At 41.3% G+C, this 22,317-nt stretch overlaps 2 protein-coding genes across 3 annotated transcripts in view; one reads left to right on the top strand and one right to left on the bottom strand.

Annotated features, from left to right (window-relative positions):
• The window catches only part of itgbl1 (integrin, beta-like 1), a 57,183-nt gene extending 50,479 nt beyond the window's left edge, over positions 1–6,704 (top strand). Inside the window, exons 9-11 of the mRNA XM_053627715.1 lie at positions 1,425–1,571; positions 2,930–3,043; positions 6,406–6,704. Coding sequence (XP_053483690.1) covers positions 1,425–1,571; positions 2,930–3,043; positions 6,406–6,494 — 350 coding nt within the window. The 3' untranslated portion in view covers positions 6,495–6,704. The remainder of the gene's footprint in view (positions 1–1,424; positions 1,572–2,929; positions 3,044–6,405) is intronic.
• A 4,548-nt stretch (positions 6,705–11,252) lies between these two features.
• The window catches only part of fgf14 (fibroblast growth factor 14), a 142,386-nt gene continuing 131,321 nt past the window's right edge, over positions 11,253–22,317 (bottom strand). For both annotated transcript variants that reach the window (XM_053627713.1, XM_053627714.1), the window contains exons 4-5: positions 13,454–13,652; positions 11,253–11,503 (exon numbers count right to left, since the gene is read on the bottom strand). In XM_053627713.1, the coding sequence (XP_053483688.1) occupies positions 11,358–11,503; positions 13,454–13,652 (345 nt within the window). In that variant the 3' untranslated portion in view covers positions 11,253–11,357. The remainder of the gene's footprint in view (positions 11,504–13,453; positions 13,653–22,317) is intronic.

Here is a 22,317-nt window from a genome sequence, read left to right as displayed (position 1 = left end):
ATTTACTCCCTGCCAACACTCACACAGCCCCTGCATCACATTTCCACTGTCCAGCTGTAAAGCCCACAGACATGAACAGTACCAAACTCAAAAGGACCTATGAAACGTGTTTCTGAATCATTCCTGTTTAGCGTTGATTGTACTGCTGTATGAGAGAAACAGCAATGAAGACTCTAAATCTGAATATACTAAATATATGTACTAAAGTCTACTTAGGTGAGGTCCATAATACATTATTTATTAAGTTTCAATGTGAACACATTTTAATCCAGTATCCAAGTACTGGAGTATACAAGTTCGGAATACAATTTGAATAATCATTTCAAATTGTTTTTAAACAAAGTCAGGTTAACTTGATTTCACTGTGCAGCTGTGGCCAACATTTGTCTTTAAATGTGCTGTATCAGAAAGATGACTTAAACAACTAAACAACCAATCAACCAACTAACCAGGTAAACAACCATAGACCTAACCAACCAGCTAAACAACCATAGAACCAACCAACCAACCAGCTAAATAACCACAGAATTAACCAACCAGCTAAACATCCATAGAACTAACCAACCAACTAAACATCCAACCAAATGACCAACTAAACAACAAACCAACCAACCAACCACAAAAACTACACACAGAAAGACCAACACACCAACTTCTGAGCTGTGCACCGGTAAAGTGTTCAGCCATGACATGTTGTTTTTGATCGTTCTTGAGCTTCACACTCTATTGAGTTGTTTGACTCCAGATTTGTGAAGATAGACCAAAGAACCTAGGACTAGATATGTAAATTAGTGGGTGGCACCAAGTTGAATTGGATCAAGGCCAATGAATAAGATGAAAAAAGAATTCCAAGTGTAGGATTTACATTTCTTGAGAGACCGTATGGACCTAAACGTAAACACTTGTGCTATAGCGCCACCATTGGGTTAACTGAGCTGTCTCGCTTGTCTATCCAAGTTTTATGTCTGTCCGACTTGCCGTATGGTTTGATCTGCACAGTTCATTTTAAGGCAGTAATAATAATAAAAAGAAGAAGAAGAAGAAGAAGAAAGAACAATCTTAACAATTACAAAAAGGTTTCCGACACCTTTGGTGCCCGGACCCCTAACAACAACAAGAATAATAATAGCTCTGTCAGAATTATATGGGATATTTATAGCACAGTTAAGCAGCTCTGAGTATGTTAGTGCAAGCCAGACTTTCATGTGGATCCATGGTTGACTTATGACTCAAGCTGAGTCACCATGATTAAAGCCTAGCACCACAACATCAACAGCTAGCCTGGAATCCAGCACCTGTTTGTTTGAACCAATTGTATTTGCTTAGCTCTTGGATCACTCAACATGTCACACAGTTTTGTTGTTTTCATAGGTGAGGAGAATGACGTGTGTGTGTGTGTGTGTGTGTGGTCCTCCTTCTCTCAGGCCATGGCTTTTGCTCCTGTGGCCGCTGTATTTGTAGTGATGGATGGTTTGGAAAGCACTGCCAGTTCCCCCGTAGCTGCAACATGACTGACGAACAGAGCAAGAAATTCTGCGAGACAGCCCATGGCGTCATGTGCTCTGGAAAAGGTAAGACAGAGCTCTCCCAGTGCTGCACTTTATCTGTGACAGCAATGGTGGGAGAGATCAACTGTGGCGCTCCACTTTACCTGTCATGGTGCAATGGAAGTGCAGCAATCATAAAGCACAGGTGTATGCCATAAAGTTAGAATGCACCATAGAGACTGTAAGTTGTCTGTAGTGCACTGTAGCTTTTATGGAAATGGATGAAGAGGGCTACCACAGAGCACACCGGCTCCTTCCATGCTGTGCTACTACAATCCTTGGCATTTACTACATGCATTATGCAAGTCATTTTAAGTAAGGCCTATCTAAAGTTCTCCTGTCTAAACCCTGAGAAAGATCGAAAGCAAAGCAAACCTACAGACAGGAAGCTGTATCAGCAGATTTATTGCTCTTCCTGTCGCGTCCACGTGAAGACGAGTACATTTAATGACATCCACTGCAAATAGATCACACACGTACCTTTACTAGGCAGACCACAAAAACAAAAGAAAATCCGTTAGATGTATATACAGGAGAGTTGGAGGAGCTGCGGCGTTCCTTTTCCTGCTTTGACGAACAAACAAGGAGACACAGGGATTCTCCACCTGCAAGGAAACCTTCACACTTTATTCCCCATCTCCAACATGTGCCCTTGAAATGCCATCACGATGCTACATGCTTTTATAGGAAAGGCCAGGTCAGGCGAGTGGACACTTTAGTTAGACTGCGCATTGAAAATGTAAAAAGAGATCATAGCGTGTAGCTCAAGTGGCTATCCACTTCATTTTAATAAGTATTTAGTGCTAGCGTGAGGATTGTTTTCTGAAGGTCACCTGAGTGTCTTTGGAGTATAATTGTAATTGAAATCTGTATAAATGTAATAAAATTTATCAAATAAAATATACTACTACTACTACTACTACTAATAATAATAATAATAATAATAATAGGGCACACGGTGGCTGAGTGGTTTGGTTAGCACAATCGCCTCACAGCTTTAGGATCGGCCTGTTCGATTCCTTCCGCTGCCCCGTGCTGCGGAGGTTTCCTCCGGGTACTCCGGTTTCCTCCCCCAGTCCAAAGACACGCATGGTAGGCTTATTGGCATGTCCAAAGTGTCCGTAGTGTATGAATGGGTGTGTGAGTGTGTATGTGATTGTGCCCTGCGATGGATTGGCATCCTGTCCAGGGTGTACCCCGCCTCGTACCCCGTGCTCCCTGGGATCGGCTCCAGGTTCCCCCGTGACCCTGTAGGATAAGCGCTATAGATAAGGGATAGATGGATGGATAATAATAATAATAATAATTATTATTATTATTATTAGTAGTAGTAGTATTATATGAAATAGGCCACTATAATAAGCCCAATCATATGCTTTCAGGATCGTGCCACTGCGGGAGGTGCATCTGCTCACCACAGGAGTGGTACATTTCAGGCGATTTCTGTGAATGTGATGACAGGGAGTGTGACCAGCATGATGGCCTGATCTGTACAGGTATGTATACAGTAGGAGTTATACGTATAGACATACGTACATACGTACAGATGTCGTCGCAAACCCAGAATTGCGTGTTTCTGTGTTTCTTTAGCATACTTTCATAAAATTCCATAGAAGAACTTTATGAATGCTCTCAACATTTAATATTTTTCTGAACAGAGTTCATGTTCGGTTAATAAGCGGCCGGGTTTTATTTTACACAACCAAGTTTTAAAAACAGCCAGTATACATAAAGATGTTTTAATTGCGGTCTACTGTACATTCCTCACGCAGTGAACGTCAGGCTTTGATCAAGTTGTTATGTGGTGATGTGCCACAATGAAACCGGCATGAACCTAACAGATTCAGTTTGTAAACGACTGTATATGAATACCAGATGTCAAATTATTCACAATGAACACACACAGTTGTTTTCACTGCAGAGCTGGCAGAGGACGAAGCTGCGCTGTTTCTATGTTAACATATAAATGGGAAATTTCGACGACAGGACACAACTCACTCGATTAATCAGCAATTATTTCAGCACCAGTGTGTCACCTCTGGGCTTCTTGAGGATTTTAAAAAAAAAAAGCTATAACAAGTTCTGGTTGAGATCCTTTAGTTTACACGACTATATACGACAGAAGGGATTTTGCCACACACAAACAGACCTTTTAACACCTCCACACACACTTACAAACACACTGATTTCTTCTGGTTTGACTGCAGTGTGTTTTAGTGACAGGTCGAGGGTTGTTTGAACGTTACTTCAATCTCATTGGTGGATTAAATTGCTTAGTACCAAGCCTAGACAGATCTGTCCAATCAGTAAAGCCTCACTGCCTCATTCTCTCCTGTTAATGGCCTTGGCTGGGGTCCAACAGGAAGGGAACTCTGGGGACAGTGGTGATTTCCTTTAAAACTAATTTGTGACCAATGACGATAGAAAACTCAATAAGTATTCATTACGGCTCTGATTCTTGACCCTGAAAACATCTGGACAGTTGTTTGAGATTTTGTTTGCTTATTGTTTCAGCAGGCTTCATTATTTACTGCAGTGTCATTCAGCCAATTATCTTGTTCCTTCCACACAAACGTTAGAAACAAGGGGTGACACATAATCGACAAAGGGAATTTATAAATATCTGTTAAATGTCAGTGATTAGCATATTCGTGATTAGGGCGTATGCCGTAATTAGCATATGCATAACGATTATTAAAATCATCTTCCTATGTTGCACAGGGAACACTGTCTTTTTATTATTATTATTATTATTATTATTATTATTATTATTTCAATAGACAAAAACGCAAGTACAAACAAGCAGGCAGTGTTTTGCATCTCCTAAGGCACCAGTAATGCACTCAACCTTTATAAGCATAATGATGGAAAATGTTTTCTGCCAGGTTACGAATACTAATTTCACATCCGCAAATTTCATGGTTTCTCCAGCTGAGATTCTCATTACCCATAAATTGATGAGTGATGTGGAAAATTCAATGTATTAGGAATGCCTGGTGCTCAATTTCATGCCCCAAGGATTAAAATTCCAGTTATTTCAGTTATGTGAAGCATCTTCACCAAGGGTTAAACCTCTACCTCGACATTAAAACCCTCATTCGGTGCATTCAATCATATATTCGACATTTGCTATAGCGGCGTATTAGAAATTTCTCTATATTTTACAAGCACTGCTGTTTTGTGTCTGCTAATGCTAGACAGGATCTGAAGTAGGGGTTTTTTGTGGTTGTTATTGTCTTTGAAGCTAAATAAAATGTAAGTCCTCGCACTGTGGCAGAGTGAACTCCAGATCTGTGTGAAAGTGTGCTTTCGGAGCCGCGGGTCGCACGCCACTATCCAATCCCGATCGGCTTATTTATAGTCAGACCAGTGGTGCATGCCAGCTCAAAGAGGCCAATCCATCCTCGTGTACTGAGAGCAGAGTTGAACATGGTGGAAAAACCTCCCAGACACTGCTGTAGACATCACATCCTCCATCCATCATTAGGTAATAAAGAGCTCACGTCTTACGCTGCATGCTCTCGGGTACAGCAGTAAGTATCGCGGCTGAGTGTGCACCACACAAGTGTATGGGAAGCCATCCAAGTCAGAAGAACAGCACAGCGTGACCAAACACCTTCCCGATCAACTGGGTAACGTGGTGCAAACCACTGAGCAGCGTAGCGCAGAACGATTGACCAGCGTTGTGCAGTTTGGACTTCCCAGCATGAGCTACGAGACCTGCGCGACCCACCGAGCAGCACAGTGCAAAATAAACTGCTAGCGAGACTAAATAGACAATCCTTGAAGATAAATGATCCGAATACGAATATCTTCTATCCGTAAACGGTTTTCTTTCCTTCATCAATACTGTTAAGAATTTCACGACTGTTTAAAATAGTTTCGACTAATCCTGTTTGTCATCTGTTACACGAACTGTTGATAGCAGTAGCCTGAATATTTTAGAGTAGAATTATGGGTAGCGGCTCATCGGGGTGCAGGTCTCGTGGGTCGTTCTGCGGCACGGGCAGGTTTTGTCTACGCAGCGTTTGTCTACTCCGCCCACGCCGCGCTACCCAGTGGGTCGTGCAGGTGTTTATGGTCAGCGCTGCACGGTTCTTCTAGGTAGCACAGTTTGGCCCAGCGTTTGAGTTGATTGTCTTCCCATAGAAGTGCATTTTAAGAACTGGCTCAAATTCTTAAATAGTGTAATATATGATGCCCAGATCGATCATAACGTCGCACCATCCGTTGCACCAGGTTCTTCGACTTCATCATTAACATTGAGGCTGGAACTGTAATTTATAACCTGTATATGACTGCTAAGAAGACTACTAAACATCAGTAGTTGTGCAAAACCTAGTCGTTTGAACTAGTATGTCGTGAGTATAGGTTTGAACTTTTTTTTACATTTCATGCTTAAGTATAGCAGTGAGCTGGAAAGAGGAAACGTAACAAAAACTGCTCTCAAGTCACCCGGTTCTGACACAGTGGGTCAGCATGTCTGAATGAGCCGGTTTAAGCATCCGGGCGAGTCAAACAGCAGGGTTAGAAGCAACAGATTCAACAGCAGAACAGTTTGTCTCAGCAGACTGATATAGCAATTTCCCAGAGCAGCCTCCACCTGCAGCGAGCCAGCCAGGTGTTTTCAGGCCACTGGTTCTCCTTCAAAACTTCCCAGTAACAATCCTTTCACAAAGCCAGGTACAGTACTCGTGTCATATAAATGAGAAATAAAAACGATGAAAAAGGAATAAAACAACAACAACAACAACAACAGGTAACATCGCACAACCTTCAAGGCCAAGAAAAAGTCTAGAAGGTCATGTAGAGACGGTCGCATTTCATTTCCTGTTCCTCTTCTCACATCCTGTTCCAGGAAACGGCATGTGCACCTGCGGGACGTGCGAGTGCTGGGACGGCTGGACCGGGAACGCCTGTGAAATCTGGGTGGGAGACGAGTACTGACGTTTTCTAAAGACTGCTTGTTCATCAGAAAAGGGGCTGCTCGACAGGATTCCATGTTAGTTAGGAACAGAAGCACTCGGAATCTGCTTCATGTATATAACAGTATTCATTGTACTGGTTACAAATCTCCTTTATTAAAGCAAGGTTTTCCTTTTTTTTTTTTTTTTTTATTCAAGTCAAACAAATATGAGCAAGAGACATTGGTTTGAAGACACGTTACCTTGTCATTCTTTTGTTTCTATTACAACTATATGTCATGAAATGTTTTATAGGAATGAATGCATACACAGACGTTCACTAATGCCACACAGGAGGATGCAGGTACATGGGCAGGATCCAAACAGCGTGTTTTATTACTGATGCGATTATTTGTCAGATCATTGTCTGAGTGTATATCAGCTTGGTACAGTTCTGCCACAATCAAAAGGGTGTTTAATGGATGAAAACAAAGTTAACCCTGCACTCAGGTGAGCGAGACGACAATTACACCATACAATGTGCTTGAGATATACTGTATCAGTCGAGAGAACATGGGAACACTTCAGTATAGGAGGTTATATATTGGATATGAATTCATAGCAGCAGTTAATAAGGAGTTAAGTTGGTAAGATCTATAGAAGAGGTCCAGCAGACCGAGCGAAGTATTCACGAGGATCCTCTGCTGCAGCCCGGCACGTGCATTTATATAAAACCTTACGGTAGCTCATTGAGAACTCACTGGCGGGGTGGGGGTCTAGATTTTTATTTCGTTTACCCTCTCTGGACTGATCAGAGAAATGATGACATGGCTTGTTAAAAAAAAAGTGGGTTTTGAACTCTAACACTAAATCTAAAAGATGTTTTATGGTTGTCCGTGGCGCTAGTCAAATGTGTTAACGTGAAACACCACTATGAAACAAACCGTAGCAGATAAATTCGAATGCTTAACCGTTAATGATTTACTTCATGGATGTACATCAGACACATCAATTTAACATGGATCCAGTCATGTGGGGGGCAGTGGTGGCTTGGCGGTTAAGGCTCTGGGTGACTGATCAGAAGGTCGGGGGGTTCAAGCCCCAGAACTGCTAAACTGCTACTGTTGATTCCTTGAGCAAGGCCCTTAACCCTCTCTGCTCCAGGGGGCGCTGTATCACGTCTGACCCTGCACTCTGACCCCAACTTCCTAACACGCTGGGGTATGTGAAGAAACTAATTTCACTCTGTATATATTTCATAAATAAACCCTCATTATCATGTTAGTCGCTAATCAGGACCTTTTTTAAAGCAAGAAATGTTTACGTATCCGGACTTTTCACGATTTTAATCGAATACCCCGGATCTACAGTTTAAGGTAAAAATATAAGAACATTAAATAAAGCACTACCAAGGTGTTAAGGTTGCCAAATAACTGCTCAATTCAGCTGTAATTGAACGTGAAACGTGTGTCCCCTTATACTGAAGTGTTTATAACTCAAGTTATGGTGAAATATTAATATGATAAGAAGTAATAAGAACGAAAACAGCATGTTCGCAAGTGTATAAAGCTCTGCAATAATCCACTTTGACATAAAATGCCATAAATCTGTTCAATATATACCAGCTTACAGTGAGCTGACAGTTCAGAAATGATGTGTAATGTGTAGACAGGTCGTTTTGAGAGAATCGCCCACGCTCGCATGTTCACGTGTTATATTATATATATGTATATATATTTATATATATATATATATATATATACGATTGGATAAAAGACCCACAATGTCCACTATTAGCCAACAGTTTGATCATCTAAAAAAAGGCTGAGTGCAGTAATATACTGCACATCGTATTGCATTAAGGTTCTTAGTGACGTTACAGTACACCTTTATATAAATATTTTATTCAATATGTTGTATCTGTGCGTACAACAAACACAAACTGTACAGTGCAGACAAACTCTTTGCATATATGTATGTAAAATTAGCAGTACATACCAACATTTCTTGATACACATAGCCTACAACATGCATTTCTTAAATGCCATCCTCTTCCCATGCAAAAGATGAAGTAATGGTCACACTAACGACTGAAACCTAAGAACGAGTGACAAAGACTTTGCCCGGAGAACAGAAAAAATATGGACAGGGAGAAAGAAAAGAATGAACAACATGGGTGTGTGGTAGCTCCTTAGGATGGACAGACAACAGTACACATCACCTGCATGGAACAGAACACAGTACCATTTTTGCAAGATAGAGAGGAGTAAAAATAAAAGAAAGAAAGAAAGAAAGAAAGAAAGGAACTAAACAGACTGACAAACAGATGTACTGTACATTTACTCACCAGTCATTTACAAAAATAAATTCAGCCTTCGTAGGACTAGTCAACTGGTTTGAAGGGCAGGTTAGCCCAGCATGTAGAGTTCATCTGAGATCTGAGAGAATGATCAGTGTGTGTGTGTGTGTGTGTGTGTGTGTTGTGGAGGCTGTGGAAGTCGGACAGCTGCTCTCAACTCAACTCGTACGCTTTACGCTCCCTCGGTCTACGGCACCGCATGTCATTCTAGCGACACAGCGTCGTACAAATACGCGAGTCGAACTAATGTGCTTCGATACATCCTAATATAGAAAGTAGCTCATAATCCCAATAAATTCCAGAAAATACAGGTCTTCAAATGAAGCCTTGGATATATTTGCAATTTAGCAGCCCAGCTTCAGTCTACATAATAATAACATTCTAAATCGTATTCATTAAACTAGGAGAGTTATTAAAGCAAGACAGGCTTAATATCAAATCTGACCCAGAGATTCAGAAAATCCTCGATCGTTCGCTAAAAGTCGTGAGTAAATGATGACTCCGGATCGAAAAGTGCTATGAGTTCGAGGCGGAGAAAGTAGGATGAGAGAATAACGTTTGAAGAACATGCCCATTCGGTGCTGACCTACAGTAAACAGTCTAATGATCCGTTGTACCTTTCCCTTTTCTTTTTTTTCTTCGTTTTTGGTCCTTAAGGAAAAGCATGCAGGTGATTAACTGATCGGTACCCCACGTGTCTGGTTCGAATGGACTGTATACTCTAATGACTACAATCCCACCCATCCAGGATTTACTCAAAAAGGCAAAGTTTATTCTGGTGTGAGGGTGAATATTTGTCACAGTGAGCAACGAAGCAAAACTGGACAGAGTGGGTGAGGTTTTAGTGCTGCCCACTGCACTGTACTGCATCCAGTGGGTCCGGATTCTCGGATGGATTGATCGACTTTGGTAAAATCATTCAACAATCAAGATCATTACAAAAGAATAGCAAGTGAGACGAGTGTTTATAGATTGACTAAGCCACTCTTTGTGTGCGTGTGTGTGCGTGTGTGTGCGTGTGTGTGCGTGTGTGTGCGTGTGTGTGCGTGTGTGTGCGTTTCTTGGGGGCATGAGGCACCTTTAACCCAGCACAGACTGGGTACATGTTTTTGCATGCTGGGTTAGAGGTCATCACAGGCACACAATAGGCCAATATGAGCAGTACTGGACTCTGCATGCTGAGCTAGGAAAGAAAACTCTCCTTATTTAATTATGATTAGCTAGTCATTAAACGTCTATTTGTAAAGCTTTTTTTTTTTTCAAAAATAATCATAATAATAATAATAATAATCATTTTTTCATACAGTGAAGCCATTTCTTGATTTGCATCATACGCCATGAACAGAACACAATACTAACCTTGCCCATGCTTTTGCGGAACAAAAAGGCCCATTAAGTGAACACCAGGATCAGCTGACAGTTCAGCATGAGGGGAGTGCCTTGACCTGAGGCCTACAAGGCCTATATATGTTCCTAGAGCGTGCGCTCTAAGCTATCTGTAAAGAAAAATAGAATTTGGCTTCCTCTATATGCCGGCTTGGTGAAGATATGAGATATGTGGACACGTATGCATCAGGCACCTCCGTGCATTCAGGTGCACTGACTGCAGGAGGGCAATGTGGAGTTGTGGGTAAGTGAGTAATCAGCTTCCAGTGTCTCTTTCTGTACACTCGATCGAGAAAGAGAAACAGTGTTGAGCCTAAGCTAATTCGCATTTCTATAGGCTTTGTGGTGACTCCAGTCCTCCTGAATTATCCTGCATGAGAGCCACCACTGGCACTTCAGTCCTACACGAGTAATGTGTGTGTGTGTGTGTGTGTGTGTGTGTGTGTGTGTGTGTGTGTGTAGGTGTACTGGACGTGTTCACATAGATGGATTGTTCGGGTTGTTAGAAAAATCACACGTAGCCCCTGCAAATGTTTTCTCTAGCACTGGACAAAGAGAAAAGAGTGCGAGTTTGACCAATGAAAGAGAACGCAAAAGAGAGAGAAAGCAAGACTGAGCAGGAGACACGGGAAGAAACTCTATAAAAACATTTCGAGGACGACAGTCCTGTTTTCTTGCAAGTCAGTCCTTCCCCAGAGCATAGCTGGTGTTCACTGTGTATAGAAAATAGATCTGAATTAGACGCTTCTGATACAGGGCTCAAAAAAGTAGTCACGGGTGACCATCAGCGGGACAAAGATGGCCGCTGCTCGACGCCCCCCCACGGCCGCCGTTCCACTCTTCGTTCTCGTGGATTGTCGCAGTCACAGAAAAATGGGTCGCGGTATTGTATGTGCAGGCAGGGGGAGAGTTGGGGGTGAGGATGAGGGTGAGGCTGAGGGGAGGCTGCTGAGGCATTCCATGGTGCGGGCTGAGCTGATTCATCCAGTCGAATCCTCCTCGTCGCTACGCTTGGTCACACTTCTGCAATCGATTTTTGCCAAGTGGATGGAGAAAGTCAGAGGAGAGCAGAAAAGGAGGAGAGGAGGAGAGGGGCTCGTCTGGACCAGGTCCGTAGAAGAGAGAAGGAGAGCATCTTTCTCTCTCTGAGCCGAGGCTGGGCTATGTGCTGGGCTTGCTCGCCTCCTTGCTGACGGGCTTGCCTCCGTTCATCACGACCGGCTCGCTTGTGCTTTTAGCAGGAGGTGCAGCGGTTTTGGGTAAGGTCTCTCCCACATCGTGCAATGATGGCTCTCGGTACATTGCGACTGCAGGAGCAGAGCACGCACACACACACACACACACACACACACACACACACACACACACACACATGTGAACAATAGCCTAGGTGAAATAATGAGCCTGTAACTAACTAAAAAGCCAGAATAATGCCTGCCTTCTCCATGTACGAGTTCGAAACACGCTTGGGTGAGAAGTGAGCGTTCATTAGGCCGGCTCTGACAGAGCCTGTGTGACTTTGTCAGAGTTTAAGACAGCCTGTCAGACAGGCTCCAGACAGAATGCCACATTTCTGAAAGGAGGGGGGCCTGATCTCCCAGGATAAGTTCTCCTGCTTATACAGTATAACAGAAACCCAGCTTAGCTCTGCACCACAAATCCCTTGTTTTAATCCGAGCCGCTGCAGAGCTCCGATCTCTTGTTTACCTCGGGCTGCAAACAGGTGGCCTTTCTGCATTTGTGGCTATATAATGCACACAAATCAGCACGTGAGAAAGAAGCCTGGGAGGCATGAGTCTCTCTGCCGAGCCACAATAAAGTCTCGACATTTCTCATACGAGGACAGGACAATCCTATCAGCTCCACACAAACCATGGCTGTAAATTTCAAAGGCCACTCATCATTATGAGCTACATTTCACACAGGAAGTAAAACATAACATGGCGCTCCACGCCTGAGGAATGATGCCTGCGTGGCGTGGATTGGGTTCAGACTCATAGTAGAACACTGTATTAATATGAATCTTCCTGTTCTTTCCTTTTCTAAATTCTCTCATCATTTATAGTCCTTTGCGCTCTTACTTAATTCCATCTTTGACTTAGGAAAGCATGAAGAGGTTTATATGAACTGACTTTGAACTCATATAACAACAATAACACACACAGATATCAACGTCTTAACCACTCAGCCACCACTGCTCTATTATAAGATCAATTATTATATAATAACATCAGATTATTTTATAATATTACACAATATAATAACAGATGATATGATTATATAATCATTATAATACTGATAATAATAACAATAATAATAACAACAACAATAATAATAATAATAATAATAATAGTAATACTAATAGCAACTAATACTAATGATGATAATAACAATAATAATAATTTAATAACAATAACAATACTACTACTACTACTACTACTACTACTACTACTAATAATAATAATAATAACAATAAAACAAAATAATAATAATAATAATAATAGTAATAATAATAATAACAATAGTAATAACAATACTACTACTACTACTACTACTAATAATAATAATAATAATAATAATAACAATAAAACAAAATAATAATAATAATAATAATAATAGTAATAATAATAATAACAATAGTAATAACAATACTACTACTACTACTACTACTAATAATAATAATAATAATAATAATAATAATAACAATAAAACAAAATAATAATAATAATAGTAATAATAATAATAACAATAGTAACAACAATAACAATACTACTACTACTACTAATAATAATAATAATAATAATAATAATAATAACAGTAGTAGCCATAACAATAATAAAAATATTATAATAGTAATAATACTAATAATAATAACAACATACATGTTATATAAGTAAATATTTATTATTGAGTCCTTATAGATCTTAGCTTTAATTCAAAAATTGCTTCACTTGAACTGAATTCTGAGTGAAAGTTGTTTGTTTGGTTTTTTTTTTTCAACTAAAAAGCGCTCTATGGCTCCAATAAACATCAAAACATTACTGTACACATTTAAACAATGAGGCTGATATATATTTGAATAGTTCATTAAATAAACCTGTGCTGAATGTGTTCATGGAACATTAAGGTTAAATGGGTCTCTGCCTGCTGAATAATTGAGAACTCCTGGTTTAGAAAAGCTTGAGTAAAACCCTGCAGAGTCAAAGCAAACCAGAGGGGGGCTGGGTTCACCAACCAGGTCCCGTAGCACTCGTTACCTTCTAATGGCTTGGGCAGGAAGTGAGCAGCTGGTTTGGTTTTCTTCACTCGGTTGCCTTTCATTGCCTGGCCCTCTTTATTGAGACCCAGAAACCAGGCTCTCCCTGACTCCTGCTGCCTGTACAACATGGACGAGTAGATCACATAGTAGTTCTCAAACACGGACTCTTTGAACTTGCATTCGGCTGTAAAGAGTTCCTGTGTGAGAGAGAGAGAGAGAGAGAAGGGGGTGGGGGGGGGTTCATTAAGATTTGCTGTTGATTTGAGGACTTGTGACTTGTTTGCTACATGAAGGCGGTATATGTTTGTGGAAGCTGAAAGAATCAACGGTGTAAAAGCATGGGGGTTCACCAAACGTGTGTAAGACGGCCAGCTTTTTCATTACGTGTAGGTTTCATATTAAAAAGCTTTGCCACCAAGATCTAAAAAAAAACAAACAAAAAAAAACCCAGCATGTAAATGACGTCATTTCAACATGGACGCCCTCTAACTCCAACGACAGATCTTCAGCATGCGATTGAGATATTACGGATGGTTAAACACAATTTACAACACAGAAAAATGTATTTTCATCGCCGTGCTTTTGCCGAACAAGGTCTTTCTTATATTTCATTCCTCTAGACATGCTAAATAATATTACCTGTTAGATATATTATATGGCCACGCTAATCCTACAGCAAAGATGTAATAAGACGTTTTAAAGAATTTCATACACAATGACAGTGCCATCATTCTTCATGATCACCGCTCAACTATGAAAGATGGCTTACGAAGCCTTTCGTTTTCAATACCGAACTATCTCTCTTTATTCGATGTCATTGGTGAATGCTGCGGGTCTTGTAAATTGCATTACCTCGCGATTTATTGCTTTTGATTAAAGTTTGTTGGCGCCGTCTGTCAGTTCAATAACTCCGCCACTTCATAAATCCAGGAAGCACGCTGCTTGTTGCCAGCATCGAAACAAACAAGCGTGTGCTTACTTACATATGCTAATAAATTCCACACTCTTATATAATAAGCGGTAATAACAGTCCTGTTAGATTAAGCACCAGATCCATCATGACTTGACATGCAATAAACGCCGTAACGCAAATCCACACTGTGCCAAAACCAATCTGTTGTAATCGAGGCAGGTATTAATGCGATAATGCCGTATCGCAGGCCAGTTAAGACAGAACTGATATTTAATTTTGCGCCGAGCTTCTTACAGGGCATTAAAACACAGATGAACACCTGCTTTCACTTGTCAGTTTGTTGGGCTTATTTTTTGGATGAAACCTTTCAGAATTCTCTTTGCAATCCTTTATTGTAAAGCATTGTGTTAACACGCATGTTGCAGAACTCTGTAAATTCCACCTGGTTATTTTAATCTTCTGTCCAAACGCAGGCAATCCCACTGTGATCTCAGTTATTACCGCTTGTTAAATTGTTCCCTGTCAGCTGCAGACAACCAGTAGCTTTAGTTTCGAGGAGGAGAGGAGGTAGGGACTAAGTCATGGCTGACTGAATGGGGCAAAATTGCATTATGTAAGGGAGTTGAACTCGGATGTGTTTTGGAGGGTTCTCCAGTCCCCTTGATTAAACACTAAAGGGAGGCTTCATTGACTGCACCAGCACTGTGTTCATGCTCCAGCAGGATATAATGTATGTGTATCATTTTTAGCTCCGTGTTAAACCCTCCTGAGTGTTTAGCCCTCCAACACCAGCTGTGCCCAGTGTTGATGTAATGAAGGGTCCTCTCGAAACGTCTCAGCGTGCACATGGGCTCAAGGTTTCCCCAGAGCACATCCGAGACGTCCATAGAATTACCTGAGGATATTTCATTCCTGCCACTTTACTATGTGTTTGAATCGAATTGATATTAAACATATTTCCGTTTTCATCACTACAGCCAAAACCCAAGCTCTTTGAGACATTTTAGGGGCAGTGGGGGCTTGGCGGGGGGCAGTGGGGGCTTGGCGGGGGGCAGTGATGGCTTGGCAGGGGGCAGTGGGGGCTTGGCGGTTAAGACTCTGGGTTACTGATCGGAAGGTCAGGGGTTCAAGCCCCAGCGCTGCCAAGCTGCCACTGTTGGGCCATTGAGCAAGGCCCTTAACCCTCTCTCCTCCAGGGGGTGCTGTATCATGGCTGACCCTGCACTCTGACCCCAACTTCCTAACACACTGGTGTATGCGAAGTAAATAATTTCACGGTGCTGTATGTGATCGATAAAGACTCATTATTTTATGCACTGCAAGACATGGACACTTTTGAATGAAAGAATTACAGCATAACCATTACAACGGCAACACTCATATACAGAGGTACGCAGGCTGCCTGCACTTGCATTAAAGCGTGCAACAATTCCATAAATGACACGAATAACAAAATAAGACCGACTGAAGACCGACGCAAGCGACGTTTTTTTTTTTTTTAAATCCATGGCTGCCTGTGTCACTTCAAAAAGGTAATTAAAGATTCATCTCATCAGGTGAGGCATATTGCTCACTGGATGGTAACAGTAATTAGTTAGATGCTTTTTAGATAGAGCATACTGAACGCTCATTTCCAAATCATGCGATGGCACCAGATTTTCAGCATGGCACAACCTGACACAGAGCCAGCAATTAAAACTAATTACAGTGTTTTACATATCAAATACTGAAGGGATGATCGTGACAGAGTCCCATTTTCATGCTCAAGTCTGCAACTGACTTATTCTAATATATCTACTGTATATTCATTCAAGGAGAAGAAACCGAGACGACAGTGGGCGCAGGTTCACCAAAACTGGACAGTTGAAGATTGGAAAAACATCACCTGGTCAGCTTTTTCCAGTTTGGGCGAGTCTGAGCCCACCTGTTTTTGGCTCAAGCTTCGATGTGTTTTGTATAGTGAGATGCTTTTCTGCTCCTCCCAATTGTAAAGCGTGCTTAATTTAGTAACTGTAGACTTCCTGTCGGCTTGAACCAGTCTAGACGTTGTCCTATCACTTCTTCGATGCGGCATTGCTGACCACAGAACTGCCACTAACTGGGTGTTTTTTGTTTTTCGCACCATTCCGTGTAAACTCTACAAAAGTCCCAAAAAGACCAGCGGTTTCTGACCTACTCGAACCAGCTCGTTCAACACCAACAACCATGCCAAATGAGATTAGATTTTTCCCTATTCTGATGTTCAATGTGAGAATGGTTAAATACACTGTGCGGTTTTCACACCATTGGCTTGAATTGGATCTCGGTGTTTGTCTAATGTCAGCAGGGTTTTGATGTTTCAGACGTTGACTGAGTTAGAAATTATCGTAACATACACATGCTGCGTCTCAAAGCAGTGTTTGGAAGCCAGTGCCAAGGCATCTTCGATGCTTATTTTGACTTTATAAAGACAACATGAAAATCTGAACGTGTCTTTCTAAACTCTAAGCGTACAGGCAGACAAAATGAAAAAAAAAAAAAATCCATACCATATCTAATTCAGAGCTGACAACGGCGTTATCTTATTTCGTATCTTAATTACTAAATAGCATATAATTTTAAAAAAATGTCCGAGGTTAAAAACTGTATATACTTAGTATCGCATATATAACGCACTGGAATATTTAATCGCGCCTTCTTAAACATAACACGCTGTTATCTGGGACGAAAATCACAATCGAATTTCACCGGAGTGCCGTGATGACAGATCGACAGCGAATCGAGACCGAGCCGTGGTCCAGCAGAGACGTGCTACATGAAGGTACTGCTTCCCTGAGAGAAGTCTACACCTCCTACACTCCTACACATCACTCCACTGAGTGTGTGAATGGCTGCCAGAGGTGCCGGTGCAGGACTCGGCTAGTTGATGCCAGCAGCTCGCCATGAGCTTCTGTTTGATTTTGCACAGTAGCCAACAAATGAGTCAGGTGACATGCGCCAGGGCTATCCTCACCTTGCTCTCCACCATGGGAACATTGTTAGGGAGAAGCATTCGTAACATCATTCTCTTTCCTCTGATGCTCTTTTAACAGCCCTTCATTTTCTACTATTAAAACAGCATGTGCGTTTCCACTGGGTTACCATGGTAACACTCAAGGGGTCCTGGAAGGCAAGTGATTTTTTCCCCCCTTCTTTCTTGTCTCTATTTCTAGCTATTGTCTCTTCTTTTTTTTATTGTGGGAAAAGAATGGCAAGACGAGGAAGTCTCCAGAGAACCTCCAAAGGACATGACAAGATAATTACTCGAATGCATTTAAGCAGGTACTGGATGGTGCTTATTTCAGTCGAAGAGCTGTGAAGGTGTGTCAGTTTGGCATAGTGCAGGTCAGCTACGTACTCGACAGTCGACGTACAACGATGCTCCAATAAAGGTAACTGAGGAGAGAAAATGGAAATATTTAGGAGACATGGCGGTTCATTTCCTCTGGGCTCAAACCCAACAGCATCCTATGTCTGGATTTTGCACGAAAGATTCGCTCCACTTTGAATGTGTGGCCAGAATTGACCTTGGCCAGTGCCAGCATAGGACAGCCTGCTTTAGACACACATAATCAGCCTATCCTGCTGAGAGAGGAGATGAGGGAGAGACAGAAGCACACTCACACAGATTAAGATAGAATGAGAGGGGTATTGAAAAAAAAAAAAAAGAAAAAAAGATGGTGGCTTTGAGAAAGGAGTTGAGAAATGGTGCTCTGGGTCAGTAAGGGAGAAAGAGAACAAACAACAACAACAACAAAAAAAAAGCCAAACAGTGCTGAATATATAATATAGAAATACAGCTGAAGGAGAAAGATAGAAATGAAACGGGAACGAAACACACGAGCAGAGGGAACGAGAAGACCGAACACGGTTTAAACCAACGCACGGTTTGTTTGCCGATGAATGAAAGTAGATGAGCGATGGGGAGGAAGTGCTATTAGCATGCAGAGTGATCCCTCATAAGCGTGCAGAAACCTGCAAAACTGTTTATTAATGCTGTCAGTATAAAGCCTATTAATCCATGGGAAAAGGTCATCGTTCAGGAGGCTGAGTTGTATTTGCCGCATCTCGTCACTCGTACAAACAAGAAGGCACAAGAAGTGTAGATAGTGTCAGCTGAATCTATCAACAGAAAAGGGCAAAATAAACAATATTGTTAATCACTGGAATATAGGATGCCATATTAATTAACATAGGAAGCCAAATATGTGGCTATTTGTGGATTATTATCGGAACATGTGGTGGTGGAGATGAGAATGGCATCAACCTGATGATCAAATCATTCAAAATTCTACTCGGAATGTAAATGTTGAAATGTGAAAACGTTTTTTCCTCAACGAACAAAAACAAGACAAGACTGCTAGATCAGACAAGGATGCAATCTGAACGAGAATGAAGTGATTTATTTGTTCTTAGGCTAACATATCAAAATTAGCTAGCTGAAAGCACCATGCCTGTTGGCCTCCCAACAAACTCACTGAATTAACGTGCTTGCTAAAAGAACATTATTAAAAGTGTACCGTTCACGATGGAGGAGCTGCTGTGCACTAGGTAGCCCGTGTTAGAGATAGGCATATACTAGAAAGGTTTAATCAGACTACAACTAAAATCTTCGTTTACGTCAGTTTTGTATGCTAATGACGCTGCTCTGGTTGGCTGGTTCGTTTGGGGAAGGGTGGGATCAGGACGTTGTGTCATAGACGGGTGCAGAAGATAAGTAAATGTAAGTGATTGAAACTAGTGCAGCAGGTGAGGACAGTTCAGCAAATCCAGGATTAAAGATCGGGTCCTTAACAAGCGTCAAGCGTGAAATGAGATCATACATATCAAATCTAAGGTCACCGGAGGAGTATTTTGAAAGGTATTTTGCAGGTAAATTCATTCAAATCCATTCAAATTCATGTAAAGCCCTGAGGTTTTTCTTATTGCATGCTTCTCTGTCTGTATGCTGGATTTTGAACCCAAGTGGAACGTGGAGGTTTTTATCAGGTATGGACCTCCAGAAGCGCTAATGAGCAGTAAGTTTGGGAGGGTCACCTTAGGGATGAGTCCAGAGAGCTTCTGTAGGCAGAACCATTGAGTCGGTTGTTGGCTCAGGAAGAGAACGCGTTAGAGGGGTAACATTTAAAGGCATTTTCTGGGATGCTTAAAAAAAAAAAAAAAAAAAAAAAAAAAAACGTTAGACAAATTTACTCATGGTTTGTTGTTTGATGGATAATCCGACATAGAAGCCAACAGGTCATAAAATGTATATATTTTTTTATCAATATTAGACGGCTTTTTGTGATAGATTACAGCATGCTCTAAAAAATTCCGCTTAAAACAAGTTACCGATACGGAATTAAATCCAGGGCCATTTTCCATGATAGTCCGGCTAGACGTTAATATACATCTCGATATCTTTATCGTCTATCTTAATCTTTCTGGCCTCTGTCTATTTCACACACACAGAGTTGTGTAGACAGACTGCCACTCGAGAGCACTTTAGCTTTTTAAAGAGCAGGCTGAGCCGAAACACTTCAAGCTCTTACTAACGCCTCCCAGAGGAAAGAGACCCTGTGCATAGACTTTTTTTTAACGTGGACTGTGCGAAAAGGTTAAATCCCTGGACACTTCAATGCTCTTTAAACAGCACTGGTCCATCTCTCTTGTGTATTCAGATAGACAGAAAGCATGCAATCGCACTTCCAGTGTGACGTGGGTTCAGAGGAGAGAGCAGAACGAGGGTATGGGGAGGTTATACTACAGTACAAGGCAGTTTTCAAGTTCAGTTGTTAGGAAAGTTACGCAACAAAATATCGCCCGTTTCCAGTGTTTATAAAACAGCCAAATGACTACAACCTTGGTTTAAAAAAACAGGTTTTGTCTGATTAACAATATCGATTCATTCGTCTTCAATAATCGCTTTATCTTGGACAGGGTCACGGTGGATCTGGAACTTATCCCAGGAACTCTGGGCGTGAGGCAGGAATACACCCTGAATGGGGATGCCTGGTCGGTGCAGGGCTCCATGCACATACATCCTCACCTCACACCTATGGACAATTTAGCAAATACTCCATCTGAATGTTTTCGGAAGGGGGAGGAAACACCCTGAAGAAACCCATGTGGACACTGGGAGTACATGTAAAACCTCAAACAGACAGTAACCTGTGCTCAGGATCGAACCGGGAACCCTGGACCTGTGAGGCGGCAACGTTACCTGCTTCATGACCACGCTGCCCTGTTACTAACAACGCGCCGACGTCAAAGCTAAAACAAATACTGATTAATCCATCACTCAGTACTGGTTTCCTGTGAGTTATCAATATCAGACCCCTTTCCTTCTAGGATGTAGCTTATATTACAGGTATATAATTGCATTCATTGAAAGGAAGTACAGGTAGCAGCTCAAAACCCCACACGGAACGATGAAGTGCTCATGATCCAGCACTGTCCACCAAGAAACCGAAGATCTTTAAATTGAGGCCAGCCTGGTGGCAAAAGGGCTGGCTCTAAACAATCCACTAGGTATTACCGAGAGACCAACACAGCTTGGCCTTTTCTATAACAAGCTGACAAACGCCGCGCTGGAAGGTCGGCCGTCTGCAGCAAAGTACACACACTGTTCCACATGACAACCTGAGAGAGCCGTGGCTTAGACAGCCACGTGGAAATGAATGAGATTGGTTTCTGTTGGGATCTTCCACTTTTAAATCCTCAGACAATATCATCGAATGATATTTTTTTGTTTTTTTGGTTGTTTTTTTTTAAATATAGCAACCAACAGGAAATGTAGGGATGAGTAGACTAAAAACATATCTGAAACCCTGATGAGTCACCTGCCGTGTTACACTCACAGTCTGTATCAGATTAAGAGATTGTCAGTGTGTTCAATTGAATGCGCTATATTAAACAAATTTCCCAAGAATATCACTATAATAATGTACCATGTTAAGGAACGTTGAGCTGCACGTGAGCATGTTAAAATATAGTTTAAAGGAATGAAAAGAAGGTCTGAGATCATAAAACTAAAACTAATCAGGACTAGTGCACTTAGTCAATATAGATATTTTCTTAACCGACTGGAATGACCTAAGTATCAGTTATAACCATACAAAAATGATCATTTTAATTTAGAGCTGTAACTGTATATACATGTGTATATACAGTACATATACAGTATAATCCTATGATAGAATAAACGCTCCCATCCAAGTTATTACTCTTGCGACCATACGACCCGACGTAAACTCGATCCCAAATCTGAATGTAGAATATTAACGCTTACACCGTTACAAAGTAAATGTATTTCGCAACAAAACAACACTTTCATGTCATCATGACTATAGTGCTTTAGGTATACAGGAAGGTGCTTGTACAAACCCAATTCCAAAAGAATTGGGATGCTGTCTAAAATGTCAATAAAAACAGCGTGCAATGATTTGCGGATCTCATAAACCCGTAACGTTATTCACAACAGAACATGGGAAACGTTTCAAACGTTTAAACTGAGGAAAATGTACAATTTTAAGAAAAAAAAAACAAAACAAGGTCATTTTGAAATCGGTAGGCGCAACACGTCTCGAAAAAGTTGGGACAGGGGGCAACGAAAGGCTGGAAAAGGAAGCGTTAAAGCTGAAAAGAAACAGCCGGAGGCTAATTGGGAACAGGTAAAAAGAGGATCTTAAAAGAGGCGGAGTCTTTCAGAAGTAAAGATGGGCGGCGGTTCGACAACGTGCGAGAAAACTGCGTCTACAGTTTGTCATCATCTACTTTTTTTTTTTTTGGAATTGGGGATGTAGATTACTTAATGAACACGATTACTACATACTGTAGATTACCCAGGTGTGTACTGTATCACTGATTTACATTAGTAATATTAACTAGCAGTATAAAAGTATGTATTTTTATCGTCACGAGCCATCACTCCGATCACAAATATGTTTAAA

The sequence above is a fragment of the Ictalurus furcatus genome, chromosome 6, assembly GCF_023375685.1.
Source record: "Ictalurus furcatus strain D&B chromosome 6, Billie_1.0, whole genome shotgun sequence".
NCBI classification, from domain to species: Eukaryota; Metazoa; Chordata; class Actinopteri; order Siluriformes; family Ictaluridae; genus Ictalurus; species Ictalurus furcatus.
The sequence above is the reverse complement of the archived record's forward strand: the minus strand, read 5'-3'. Positions and strand labels throughout refer to the sequence as shown.